Raw genomic sequence first — 15,301 nt, forward strand, 5'->3', positions numbered from 1 at the left:
CTTAAACAATAAATACAGGGTGTCCCAAAAAATGTATGCACACTTTAAATAATTGTAAATTTGGTGTTTATTATAATTTGAATAATTTTCAACATGTAAAAGATTCTACAAATATCATTCTATTGTTTTGTTATCGCATGTTCTCAAACTGATGTCCATTCTGCTCCAGACACTGCTGACAACGCGAAGCGATGGAAAAGCACACATGATGGAACAATTCCCTTGGGATATTCGTACATTCATGTTCAATGGTGCCCTCAATTGAACAAGTGTGGCAGGTTTATGGACGTCCTGAACAGTTCCATCAGTTTCAAACTTATCTCTAATTCGAGTGATGGTAACTGGTGTAGGTGGTTCTTTGTTGAACTCCCTCTTAAATTGTCTTTGCACTTCTACTGCATTTTCATACTTCCAGTAGTATTTTGGAATAAATTTCCTTTTTTCAAATTCAAGTCTGTCTGCCATCACTCGGTTCAATAGGTTCAGTCAGTAAAGAAAGAAGAAATAACTTAGCTATCAGCTGCTAAAATGTGTATACATTTTTTTGGGACACCCTGTATTTTGTTAGCAAAAATAGGATGCTCGTTTCTTTCCTTCCGAATGCGTGTTGATGATTCGAACCTCGTTCGAATCATTTTATCAAATGAAGTGAAGTGATGCTTCCGGTTGTTTATGCAAATGTTTTTCACTATATATATAAGAGCGGAAGCACTCACACTTAGATACGAGGATACTTAGATGCATGGATCATGCTTAGACGAGGATTCAGATTTTTCTTTTTGTGTTCGTGGTCTTTGTCGATGTGATATTTTATAATGCAATAAATGTTTGTCTCAAGAAATATCGTCTGTCATATTTCAAATACAATACATGAAATAAGCTTCCTCTGATTATCATTTAAACACAATACAAGAACGTTCCATTCTACAGACTTAAAATATAGTTAATTTGATTAGGGTAAAAGTTCCGTATACTTTAATACCTTTCATCAATGATCATTCAAACTGTGAAAAGGAGGTGTTGCGTTTTCGTGTTGCTCCACCCATTTACATACTGCCCTCAAGTGGCCTTGTGGCCACAAATATGTAGAATGATTTGTAGATAAATTTCAAGCAAATATGTAGATAGATTTCAAGCAAGATTGAAGTATTATTAGCAGTGCCCAGGAGAGGTCACTTACCAGGTAGCACAAACTGTTGCACTGTACTGTACAACATTTGGCGATATTATATTATTCAATATTCAACACTCTTATACATCATTGTAAATACCGTTTAATATTATACAGTAGAATATTTTTCACTGAAGCCGGGATAGCCTGGTTGGTAAGGCGTTGGATTGTGAGTTCCCTCGGCTGGGAGCTCAAATCCCGCCGGCCGAAGACTCCTCGTGTATATGGTGGCTAGTGTACATATAAATCTGTCGTAGCGATTTCCTTGTCGAAACAATACCACTGGGGATATTCAGATGTGATCGCTCTCTGATTCAGGTCTAAATTACGAGCTGTGGATGAGTGAATGAAATGCATGAATGAAGTCCACCCCGTAAAAAGGGTTGTGGTGCATGAGTAGCTAAGTCGTACTCTTGACCTTAGATGGCGCTACTGAAACAAGATACTCTCTCTCGGCTTAAAATCGCTGACTTCGCCAGCGGACTTGTCTATGACATGTGCCATAAGAAACAATAACAACACATTGTTCACTATACGTGTCTTATCCCCTCTTAGCAGAGAAATTAAATATGAATTTTTATATGTTATTTATTAAGATTGTTTTAATTTTATCTTCTCCAGCAGGCATTCCTTAAAATAATTTAAATCTGTAACAAGTAAGTACTAAAGGAAAAATAATGTACTTGTTAATATTTTATTATTATGATTAAATATGTTTTATCTATATAGAGTATAAAAAAAGTTGTTATATAAGTTTATGAAAAGTTTATAACAAAAAAAGTTTCATCCAATATTACACATATAATATATAGTTCAGGCTTAAAATATTTAATCTTAATATTTTTTTTTTTTGAATTCAAATTATTCATTTAAATTTTAGACCAAATATACTTTTTATCAGCATTCCAATTAGTGCCAGTGCGATAGAATTGATCAATTAAACAAATAATAATTTTAGAAAATATAGCTAAATGACTGAACTTTAAATTGCAATTTTTTCTGAAATGTTTCCTAAATGATTTCATAATTAAATATGAAAATAAAATAGTTAGTTCTCGAAAAATCACAAAATAAAATATGAAATTCTTAGAAACACATGATAGAAAGGAATTTTTATTGTAATGAAATATGAGATGATTGCTCAGAAGACATGCTTTATTTGAATGAATCATTTCTGTACAACGCCGCATCTCAGTACAAAGATCGACCTACATAGAAGATAAAAAAATAATTTATTAATGAAATAATATAATCTTCAACAATTTAATTTGCAAAATTTTTGCATAGCCATAAATAAAAATATTCATATACAAAAAGCCAAATACAATTCATGTCACTTTGTTTGATCATCTAATATACTTTTAGGATCACAATCTTAAAATAAGAAAGCTAATTTATCTGTTATATGACAGCTCTATATTGTTGCAAAAAATTCTCCAAAAAACATACAAAATTAATGGTTTCGGTGTTGTGGGTGTATAAAAATAATAAATATCGGCGGTTATTTAGCACGAAGGCACAAACACACACATAACAAAATGCAGCTGAAGCATGCACAAGAATAGGCGCTTAAAATAAACAGCAGCCCAAAGCAGCAGGTCACTCAAACGTTTGCTATTCTTCAATGTTTACTCGCTTCAGATGAAATTGACCGTTGACTCTCTAGACTATATGACTGGGTAATCAGGCACATGACTCCTCGATACTGCCTCAATATTTGACTTCCGGGAAAGGATAGAGAATGTTCTAGAATGATCAGTATAAATTACGTCCCATTTCACCCAAACTCCTGTATATTCTTGAATCTCCCATTTTGTGGTTAAAGCCACTAAATTCAAAATGCACATGGGGTGGAGGTCATTGATCCATCATCCGTTTAGCATGTATCATTGCTATTCTTAAAACGATCTTCCTTGTGACAGAAGTCAGTGCATGTTAGGCATGTTTTGACAAGTATGTGGGTTGGTGCATTTTATATCAATCAAGTCTGAAATTTCCTCCCTTTGGATTGAGGGGAAAATATCGGAAGAGAAATACCATTCAGGAATCATCTTCGTACTCTTACGAAAATTACTTATTTAATCCCAAAATGGAACGGAAAGTAAAACGGAACACACTGTTAACATTACCTTTTGTTAGGACTGCAAAATGTCACTTATTACACCACAGATAGCAGATATGAGGGTTTTTTTAAAATTATAATATTATGCCATGGCTCAAGATGTTAAAAAAACCCTGAAAATATTGATCCTGAAGCTATAAAATCAGTATGCGAATTTCCGATATAATATTCGATAAGACATTAGAAAGTATTTTCTATAAAATAAGGCTATAAGAATACATAATATATATTTTTATATGAGTTATATACATACACATATATGTATATTATTATATTGCAAATAATGTATTGCATAATGTTTATATGAGTCTATAAACAAAGTGAATAAGATGAATTATGGGTTGATGAAGACAATTTTCAATTCGTAGTTACCAGTATTATATTCAGTTTATCAAATGTTTTAAAGAAAAAGGACTGGAAGGGAATCATTGAATTTGTTTGTTATAATGAAAATGTCACAAAAGTATTTACATATCTGCAAAATTATCCAATAGGAAATCAGAAAAGACAGATTTGTCTGGGGTAACAGCTTTCAATCCTACCAATGCTAAACTTTTCTTTAAAGAAAGATACTTTAAAGATAAAAGATACTTTATGTAAATTAAGTAATTTCCTATTCTATATATCTGAATTCAGAATGAAATAGGGTTAAAATAATATAGACTATAGTATGATCAAAGGCACAAAATAGGGGACACAAATACTTCACACTCAATTTTCTTTTGTGCAATTAATCTCTCTTACCTTATTACTTATAAATAGTACAAACTAAAGTTACATAGATGAATCATAAAATAGGATACCTGTTATTAAATCAAAGATACAAATTATAGCTTTAATTGTATAACAGAAAATTTTATTCAAGGGACAGCAGTTTTCACTATTACCTCAATGTTTTAAAACTAATGCAACCAATTTGGATCTCCCTTTTTTTATAATGATTTGCAGTAAAAGACATTATTTTGAACATCATCTCACAAAGGGATTTGGATATTCATTAATAGTGTGTTAAATTTAACATCTTTGTATATGATAGAATCTGAAATATTTATGTTTATTTGGTATACCACAACCTGTCAATTTAATTCTGTCTAATCTATTGAATATCTTTCTTATGCTGCTTGCTGATTGTACAACCGTGTGACTTAAAAAATGATGAAATTAGATGCAAGATGATATGGATTGGGACTTCTACCACACGGCCATACTACATACTACACATGATTCTACACTTCAACTAAGCATGATTACTACACATATTTCTATTACAAGTAATAAGTATATATTACACGGCCACACTACATACTACACATGATTCTACACTTCAACTAAGCATGATTACTACACATATTTCTATTACAAGTAATAAGTATATATTACACGGCCACACTACATACTACAAATGATTCTACACTTCAACTAAGCATGATTACTACACATATTTCTATTACAAGTAATAAGTATATATTACACGGCCACACTACATACTACACATGATTCTACACTTCAACTAAGCATGATTACTACACATATTTCTATTACAAGTAATAAGTATATATTACACGGCCATATTACATACTACACATGATTCTACACTTCAACTAAGCATGATTACTACACATATTTCTATTACAAGTAATAAGTATATATTACACGGCCACACTACATACTACACATGATTCTACACTTCAACTAAGCATGATTACTACACATATTTCTATTACAAGTAATAAGTATATATTACACGGCCACACTACATACTACAAATGATTCTACACTTCAACTAAGCATGATTACTACACATATTTCTATTACAAGTAATAAGTATATATTACACGGCCACACTACATACTACAAATGATTCTACACTTCAACTAAGCATGATTACTACACATATTTCTATTACAAGTAATAAGTATATATTACACGGCCACACTACATACTACACATGATTCTACACTTCAACGAAGCATGATTACTACACATATTTCTATTACAAGTAATAAGTATATATTACACGGCCATATTACATACTACACATGATTCTACACTTCAACTAAGCATGATTACTACACATATTTCTATTACAAGTAATAAGTATATATTACACGGCCACACTACATACTACACATGATTCTACACTTCAACTAAGCATGATTACTACACATATTTCTATTACAAGTAATAAGTATATATTACACGGCCACACTACATACTACACATGATTCTACACTTCAACTAAGCATGATTACTACACATATTTCTATTACAAGTAATAAGTATATATTACACGGCCATATTACATACTACACATGATTCTACACTTCAACTAAGCATGATTACTACACATATTTCTATTACAAGTAATAAGTATATATTACACGGCCACATTACATACTACACATGATTCTACACTTCAACTAAGCATGATTACTACACATATTTCTATTACAAGTAATAAGTATATATTACACGGCCACACTACATACTACACATGATTCTACACTTCAACTAAGCATGATTACTACACATATTTCTATTACAAGTAATAAGTATATATTACACGGCCACACTACATACTACACATGATTCTACACTTCAACTAAGCATGATTACTACACATATTTCTATTACAAGTAATAAGTATATATTACACGGCCACACTACATACTACACATGATTCTACACTTCAACCAAGCATGATTTACTACACATATTTCTATTACAAGTAATAAGTATGACAATGCAGAATCTTTGCATACCTTCTCCCCAGATCGGGCAGTCATACAGCTTAACACATCGAAGCTTTTTCAAATTAGCATCGAGAGGGATGTAGCCTCTCTTGCACACGCATCCCAACTGAGACGGCCGATTGCAGTCTTTGAACGGGTGCATCATATTATCACAACGCATGGTGCACCAAGAGAAAGATCCAAAAGTCGTGTTTCCACGGCAGTTTGTCACTAAGAGTAAAGACACAAATTAGAAAAATGATTGCAGCATGCATATTATATTTTTTTCAAAAAAAATACGTTTCTACTAAATTCTTCAATATATTTTAATTTTTTCTCACTTTGCTTGGCCCTTTAACTCTTTATTGACTTTAGAGCAATACGGGTATTATAATAGGTAAGGAATGTAAGATAGGATTCGTGAAGCTTACTTATTCATACTTACCTGCAACAAAATGTGCAATTTTAGAAAAAATAATGCATGACATGATTAGATACTATTCAAATACTCTGAATATGCCAGATTTTGTACGGTTTCCAGGCTCACTGAATATTAGAATTTAGATGAATCACACTTTATAATATTTTAAAATGTGTAGTCAATTTGGGGTAATGGAAAAGGATCTTTTGGGCTATTAATAAATTCAATGAATGATTTATATATTGTTTTATTTGGCAATTATATATATTATATAATTCATTTGAGAGTGAAAATTTTTTTAATCCCATTTTCATTGAAAGTACTTAGCTCATAGTTAAAGAAATTTCAAAGAGAAATTTTTTCAGGGACTTCTGGCTCAGAGAATTTTGAAAGAGAATTAAGATGAGATCCTTTTCTTCAAGCCTAAAACATCCAGTATTTCGAAAGTTCAAAATCAGAATTATATGGATGGGGACATCCTAGTTAGAGTCCAATAGCTTTCTCCGGATTGCCAAAGTCACATAAAATTAAAAGTTATCCTGGTGAAAAATTATTTTTTACTATTGATTTTTTTTGTTACTAGAAAGACAAGACATGGAAAAATCACTGGTATAATGAAGAGAAAGGTCCATTTACTTTTGAGATTTTTCCTAAAGTCGAAAATTCCAGATGTATGACCAATAGATAGCATTCTCAAATAACGAGGTAATATAGTTTGTGCTCCAAATAATTTAGGACGGTCAATCTTCGCAGATGCATTTACCTTTGGGGAAATGATCAAATACCATCACTTAAGGAATCATTGATCTCATACGCAACAGAATATCTTGTGAGACCGTCTTCTTCCTGTTCTTTCTATTAATCTTATAGCTAAAAAGCTTTTGGACGTTGTCTTTCAGAGAGAAAATATTTTACAACTACGTCCTTGCAAGTCAAGCAACGTATCAAGAAATTCTGCTTTCAACCATCGTCCTACAATTGACTTGTGGTAAGGAGATATATCAATGAATTTATTACATTTGTAGATAGCATTTCATTCATGTGTTGCAATTAAAAGGCGCAATGTCGTAAAACATTTACCGAATATATCGATGACTATTCAACGTATACAATACAAAATGGAACCAGTTAACGAATTTCTGAAGATTCCCCATTATCTACTTTAAAAAATTGCCCCTCAAGTTTTGAATTTCTACCTATCAAAGAGGGATAGTTTCAACGATTAAATTTCTTTTAAGCAACTAAATGCAAATTAAAGCAACTAAACTAAATAAAATTTAAAATGCAAGTTTAACTAATTACTTTTCTCAGAAAAGAATTATTCGATTCTACCTAAATCAAGAGCCAATTGCAAAACTCTTGAAATCAGTCATAATCTGATAGCAACTGTCCATGAAGTTCGCAAACAATTTATGGTACTAATATTTGGAATGTTGAATTCTGAAATGAATATTCATATACCAGCATGAAAGAAATTTTGAAAAAATAAATGAAAAAGTTGTTTGTTTGTTTCTTATGGCACTTGCCACTGACAAGCCCGCTGTTACGAAGACAGCGATTTAAGCCTGCGGGGGACGTCTCTTATTTTTTATAGCAGCGCCAACTAGGGCCAAGAGTACGACTTTGCTACTCACGCATCACTCATTCGCTTGCACAACCCCTTTTTACAGGAGAGCACATTCACACATCTCACAGATAGAACAACAGAAGAACAACCATGCCCAAACCGGGACTCGAACCCGGGACGCCCAGATCACGGGGAAGACGCGCTACCCCTATGCCAGGACGCCGGCAAATGAAAAAGTAAATTTATATGTTACTTGCTTTATCTTCCTCGTATCTCTTCGGAGAAGCAAGGATATTGCAGTTTGCAATTGCTAAATTTCTGAATTTGGAAAATAAGGTTTGTATTCTTCTACAACATGTCAATTACAAATAGCAGGAATCGTCAGTATTTCCAAACATTCTTTTTTACAGAAACATGTCAGCCTTTTAGAAACCACACAGCTGCGAACAAAGAATTTTATTTTCTTGTACGGCATTCCAGAAGAAATAGTTCTCAGAGTTATCTTTAATGCTCTGTTTCTCTTTCCTTCTTTATGAAAAGGAAATTGCAAATGTCGTCTAATGAAAATGAATAAAATTATATATAATTAGATTTCTTTCAAATCCTGATGATTGGATGTCGCACTTCCAAGTTTCTAGAAAAACTTTTATATATGCTAGTTTTTCTACATTGAATAAGTTTTCATTTCTAAATTAAATATCGTCAGCTAAATTTGTCACAAATCCCTCTAAATTTCAAAATTAGCGTATCTCTACCAATTATGCAGAGAGAAGCATGAAACTTCGTATGTGCTTAAATAAATGAAAGAGAAAAAGTTTAATAATGAACATTTTTAAATAGTTTTTAAAATTTATATTATCTAACTTTGCATTAACAATGTATTTTCATACAAATGGCCTCTTTATTTAATGAAACTTTATAATTAGAATTATTGTCTTGGAGCAATATTTAGGGAAATAAAGGCGCTATTGATGATAACTGCGTATGTTTTAGACCAGTGTTTCCCAAACTTTTGACATATGTGTACCCCTTCTATAATTTTCGTAACGCTGAGTACCCCTCGTAAAAAAAATGGATGTATTTTAATAACAATCAAAAATATATTTAGTTTTCTTTTTTTTTTGTGACATACACAAAATAATAAGAAAAGAGAAATAAAATATAAATGAAAGTTATATTGTAAGTAACATTTATTTGGATTAGTGAGAAGGATGAAATTGTTTGTGCTGAAATGACAGCTCGTCATAATTTGGTTCCCGGTTTGTTAATTTTAATTTCAGATGCGGTTCCACGTCCAACAGTCTGTTCCTTTTTTTCGACAAAATCTCTATAAATGCTGAAAAAGCATCTTCACATAAATATGAAGTTGGAAAAGGCAAGATGTATTTCAGAACTTTTTCTGTTAAGATCGGATGTTGCATTTGTAACCGGAATGATGTTAAGGTAATCTCCGTATGTTTAGTTTTCAAAACTCCGTCTGAAGCCAATTCCAACAATTACTCTTCTTCTGCATGCGTCAAATCTTCTGGCATGGATGTTGTGTCAATGTTAAATGGATCTTTTATCCATTCAATATTTTTGTTTAAATCAGGGAAATAGTTCTTCAAGCCCACTTGCAAACTCTCCAAATGATGTGTTATGCATTTCAGAACATCAGCATCAATTTAGTAGTCGAACTTGTTATAAACCAATGAAGAGAGGGAAACGAGTCTACTTCTCCACTATCAACTCTCTTTTGCCATAGATTTAGTTTTGCGATGGCAGCATTCACTTTATCTTGAACATGAAACAACGAAATTTCTTTGTCTTGTAAAGATAAGTTGAAGCAATTTAAAACAGAAAATGTATCTGCTAAATATGCTAGTTTACAAAGCCATTTCCAGTCATGTAAATAATTTCTCAACTCAAATCTATCATTAAGATAACATTGACGTTCATGTCTAAGTTTAAACTATCTATTCAGAATCTTTCCTCGAGATAGCCAACAAGCATCGGTATGAAAAAGAAGCTGATTATAACTACTTCACATTTCTTCACATATTTGCGAAAAAAGTCGTGCATTCAAAGGACGGCTTTTAATGTAGTTAACAATTTTCACGCTTTCATCTAGAACTTTCTGTAGCTCCGCGGGCATCTTACGTGTTGCCAAAGCCTCTCTGTGTATGCAACACAGGACATGACATTCGGGGCAACATTTCAAATTCTTGCAACGAGTCCTTTATTAATTCTGACCATACTTTTTTCTCCATCTGTGCTTATTCCACCATATCTATTCCAATCAATTCTGTTCTCTTGCATAAACTTATTCATAACATTAAAGATATCAGTACTTCTGCCATTATCTTGGCTGCAGGCTTGATTAAAATTTCGCTAATGGTTTCCACTGCTCTACATTTCTCAATTAAAAACGACACGCGATATGAAGTTTCTAGCATTTTTTGATTGTCATCTCCTGCCAAATCCGGCATTACTTTTTGAGACTGATTTAAATCCTTAAGTTTAATCCTTTCGGTCACGTGGGGAGGGCCAGTGGACCACAGATGATTGGGCCTTTCATTTTGGACAGAGTCACGTGATTTTACGGGGGCTAACTTTCGCCTGAGTTGTACCCTCCTCAAACTCTTATTGTACTCCTGGGGGTACGCGTACCACACTTTGGGAAAAACTGTTTTAGACGAACTCATTAATAAAACGATAGATTTTTAATAGTTTTTTCATTTCTACCAGCAAAAATAATTCAGCAGGCTAAATTTGGTTATAAATTTAGCTGTATAAACTAAATAAATATATGTTTTATGCGATTACATAAAATTTAGGTGGAATTTTAATATATAATTATTTTTTACAGTTACATTTTTGTCTTCGTAATATAAGCTCACTTGTGGGTCAATTTACCCTTTATTGATAAAATTATTTTTTTATCACTTTTTTAATTTTATTTTTTTATCATTTTTTTAATTTTATTTTTTTATCATTTTTTAAATTTTATTTTTTTATCATTTTTTTAATTTTATTTTTTATCATTTTTTTAATTTTATTTTTTATCATTTTTTTAATTTTATTTTTTTATCATTTTTTTAATTTTATTTTTTTATCATTTTTTTTAATTCTATTTTTTTATCATTTTTTTAATTTTATTTTTTTATCATTTTTTTTTAATTTTATTTTTTTATCATTTTTTTTAATTTTATTTTTTTTATCATTTTTTAATTTTATTTTTTATCATTAAATAAATTTAGTAGCATAATTAATTAATATTTAAAACGTTTTAAATTATGTCTGTAAGCTGATATCTATTATTTACTATCGTAGTTATACTCTTCGTTTTCTTTTGAGTATCGACAGAAAAATATAGCGATATTACGAAAATATCACATGATTTAAACAAATATTTTTCACTTTTGTCGGTAGATAAATTTTTATTGTGCATTCCAAAAATATGGATAGTTTAATCGATTTAAAGAAAAAAAAATAACATAGCAAGTTAGAAAGATTAGTGGAAAATATGCTGCATTCTGCTGTCAATAAAATTATTTTCATGAACATGGTTAGACCATACGACAGGAAAGCACCTTAAAACATTTTTTGTAAGAAAAAACGTGAAAAAAGAGAACTGTAATGTTAAAAAAAACTCGGCTCTGGAAAGTAAAGACAAAGTGCAATTTTGTAAAATAGTTAAAGGCTAAAAATTAAGTATAACTTCTTAAAAGTTAATCTTGTTATTAAAATACCCATTAATATTTAGTCAATTAAATAAAATTATCTTCAGTTTAGTTTTGTTATGTCTTTTCTACAGATACATGATGGCGAAATTGTGTACTTTCATTTCTTTATAAATCGATTTCCCTTTATATAAACAACATGCATACTCAATAGTTTTTCATCAGGCTTATTTTTTTATAATTGAGTTTTAGATATTTACATACTTTAATTGTGACCGTAATGTAAATTAGCATTTGATTTTCTGTTCTAATTAGAAAAATATAGGATTTATTTCTAAAATTCTCAATTATTTATATATTTCCGACGGAAAGTAATAAACAAAAATACGGTTAAATACGGAATTGGTTCAGCAAAAAAAAAAAAAAAAAAAAAAAAAATCCTGATAATATTGCGGGAAAAAACTACTGTGATAGCATGTTTTTATGCGCACCTTTTTTAATTTTATTTATTTATTAATTTTCGAATTCAAGCGATTGTTAAACGCTCTGTGTTTTCGAATTCTTTTAAAGGATTATCAAAATCTTTTTATGTTGAATAATTGTAAAAGCCATTTTCTTATATTACAAAGTTTCTAAAAGTAAAAGAACAACAATATATATTATTAAATATGCTTGATAAAAAATAAATACAAGTAATTAAAATTAAAGTAGTGTATAAAGTCTCTTAATAATAAAATGAATGCATGTAAGGTTTTTCTTTTTAAAACGCTTTCAATGATAAAATATGCATTAATATAAAAAAGTAAAAAAATTTAATTCTTTATAAGATGCAAGTAGCCTTTTCAATCTTGTCAAATAACAACATAAAAAATGTGTCCCTATTTCTTAATTAGACAAAAAAGGAAAATCAAAAAAGTACCGCATATTCGTTTGTTGAACAAAAAAAAATATTAAACATTCATGTAATTCATTCTCGTTTGCAGTAATGTTTAAGTTGTGATGCCTTTTTATGTTCTGTTGTGAAAAACAGTTTTTTAAATTTAAATTTACCCAAATACCAATTAAAATTAAAGTAACAGATGTACAGAAAAGAAACATCTTACTATAAAAAGAAATTTTTATGAAAAATTTGATTTCAATAGTACATTAGAAAAATTACTTAAATTCTTGAAAGATAAAGAAATATATTTCAGTGTAGCTATATATATTATGAGAGGAAAAATAAATTTTATTTCACTCGTTATTGCCAATTGATCATTCTACTTCAAATAGCTATTCTCAAGTGGTTGTTCCATTACAGATTTTACAGATATCTGAAATTTTTAATGTCGCTAGACAAATTCATGGAGGGCAGAATGTTTATGAAAGGTATATTTTTTATCTTTTCAGTGAAAAAATATTCTCCATTACATAGAACCATTGAAATTGGCCAGGAAATGTCTTATTTCGATGCTCTTAAAAAAGTATTTTCTATTCATTATTTTTTTTTATATCTTTAGATATTACAGTTTTATTTTTCCTACCTTTTTTATTTTGTCCCTGAATTTTTTTCCCAATAATTTGGGAAATTGTACTGGCAAAGGCACAGTAATCTCGTGACTTTGATTTCGAATAAAAATTCTATACATTTTATATTTATTTTTATACATTTTTTTTTATTTTATATTTATTTTATACATTTTTTTATACAGAGTTATATGTATTTTTATTACAAATACCATTATAAATTTTCAAAATTAATATATACATATATGTTAAGGTAAATATAAGTAATTCTCCGATTTTGTGTAATTCACATAGTAATTCATAATCACCATTAAATTTATTGGTGATTAGGAATAATCGCCAGTTCAATGTATTTATCATAAAAAAACAGATATTTAGATAACCGATATAAAAGATTTATACGTATTTTTATTACAAATACCATTATACATTTTCAAATTATTTTCAAAATTAATTTATACATATATGTTAATGTAAATATGATTAATTTAATCCTCCGATTTTATATAATTACACATGATTATTCATAATCACCATTAAATTTATTGGTGATTAGGAATAATCGCCAATTCAATATATTTATCATAAAAAAACAGATATTTAGATAACAGATATAAAAGATTTATATGTATTTTTATTACAAATACCATTATACATTTTCAAAATTTATTTATACATATACGTTAAGGTAAATATGATTAATTTAATCCTGCGATTTTGTATAATTACACACGATTATTTATAATTACCATTAAATTTACTAGTGATTAGGAATAATCGCTAATTCAATGTATTTATCATAAAAACACACACACATATATATACACATATATGGGCATCATAAAACATAATCTTACACTTGAATAAGAATACCGTATTTATTGAAACAAAATTGCGAAATTAATTAGAATAATTGAAACAGCTAATTAATTATTAATTGCATAATTTAATCACAAATTGAAATTTAATACTTACTAATACCATGCTGCATAAAGAAATTTTCATCTGATCGTCTCAGAGCTTGAGCAACTCCGAGAAGAGCCAGACACAGTAACAGAACAAAGATCTTCATAATGCTGGTGGAAGGGAAGATCGTAAAGATCGTCTTGTTAACAATATATATCGTCTGAAGATCACGTGCTCACTACTTCAATCCAATTTTATGATGTATTTCAATACCACTTTAAATCAGCAGTGGAAAATCGCATTTGATAGACAGAAATGTTAAAAAATTTAATTTGTTAATTTAATGAATCACATACTTCAGATCATGCAATTTTATCAAATATCAAAGGATAATAATATAATTAATGCATTGAATATAAATATATTAATTGATTATTAGCATTTAATAGATAAAAATGCATAGTTTCATCATAGTATAAGCAAGTTAAAACAAACAGTATAAATGAGCCGTTATTTGTAAAGAGTAAAATAAATATTACCTAAACGAGAAAAAAGCTATATCAATAATATAAAAAGAAAAAAAGAAAGAAAAAAATTAACTAATAAATTCGATTGCCCCCCCCCGCTCTTTCTTTTTTAAGAAATCAATTTAAAGACAAAAATAAGTGAAGTGTAATCCAATGTTTTTAAAGAAAACTATGAAAATCTAAGCAAGGATAGATTAAAATATAAATCTCTAAAATCAAATAATTAAAATGAATAAGTATTTATATGTAACTGAAATGGAGCTAAATCAATAACGAAAAACAAGAATAAATATTTATACCGAACTGAAAAAATACACAGGAAATGACTACGTATGAAACTAAATGTACCAGAATGATCCTCCCTCTTTCTCTCTCTCTGATTATTGTTACACCATTGAAACCAACCATTACTAAGGCATCAACGTTAAAACTTTAAACAGGAAATCGCAATTGTTATTATCGAAAACAACTTAAACCTGTAATACGTAAAAACAGATGAGCGTACCGCCATTCGTCTAACATCTATAAAAAAAGTCATCAACAGAAATATAAACATTTGTTTCAGGATATGGATTTTGTATTTGTCTTATGGTAAAGAGGTAGGTATGGTAAAGAGGCAGGCTAAATAACAAAAAAGCTGGATAGGCCGGAGTTCATTTCTTTGCACACCAATACCAAAAAACAAAG

At 29.6% G+C, this 15,301-nt stretch overlaps 1 protein-coding gene across 3 annotated transcripts; it reads right to left on the reverse strand.

Annotated features, from left to right (window-relative positions):
• Positions 1 to 2,264: 2,264 nt before the first annotated feature.
• Positions 2,265 to 15,031, reverse strand: LOC129969311 (uncharacterized). 3 transcript variants are annotated; one of them, XM_056083950.1, is made up of 4 exons: positions 14,914 to 15,031; positions 14,157 to 14,362; positions 6,056 to 6,256; positions 2,265 to 2,379 (listed from the first exon to the last, which is right to left on the reverse strand). In XM_056083950.1, exons 2-4 carry the CDS (start codon positions 14,251 to 14,253, stop codon positions 2,363 to 2,365), a joined length of 315 nt encoding a protein of 104 aa, XP_055939925.1. In that variant the 5' UTR covers positions 14,254 to 14,362; positions 14,914 to 15,031; the 3' UTR covers positions 2,265 to 2,362. The 3 variants fall into 3 exon arrangements, with proteins under 3 accessions (XP_055939925.1, XP_055939999.1, XP_055939842.1); XM_056084024.1 differs by having other exon boundaries at positions 14,963 to 15,004; XM_056083867.1 differs by lacking the exon at positions 14,914 to 15,031 and having other exon boundaries at positions 14,157 to 14,585.
• Positions 15,032 to 15,301: the final 270 nt, after the last annotated feature.

This window comes from Argiope bruennichi, chromosome 1 (assembly GCF_947563725.1).
Source record: "Argiope bruennichi chromosome 1, qqArgBrue1.1, whole genome shotgun sequence".
Taxonomy (NCBI): domain Eukaryota; kingdom Metazoa; phylum Arthropoda; class Arachnida; order Araneae; family Araneidae; genus Argiope; species Argiope bruennichi.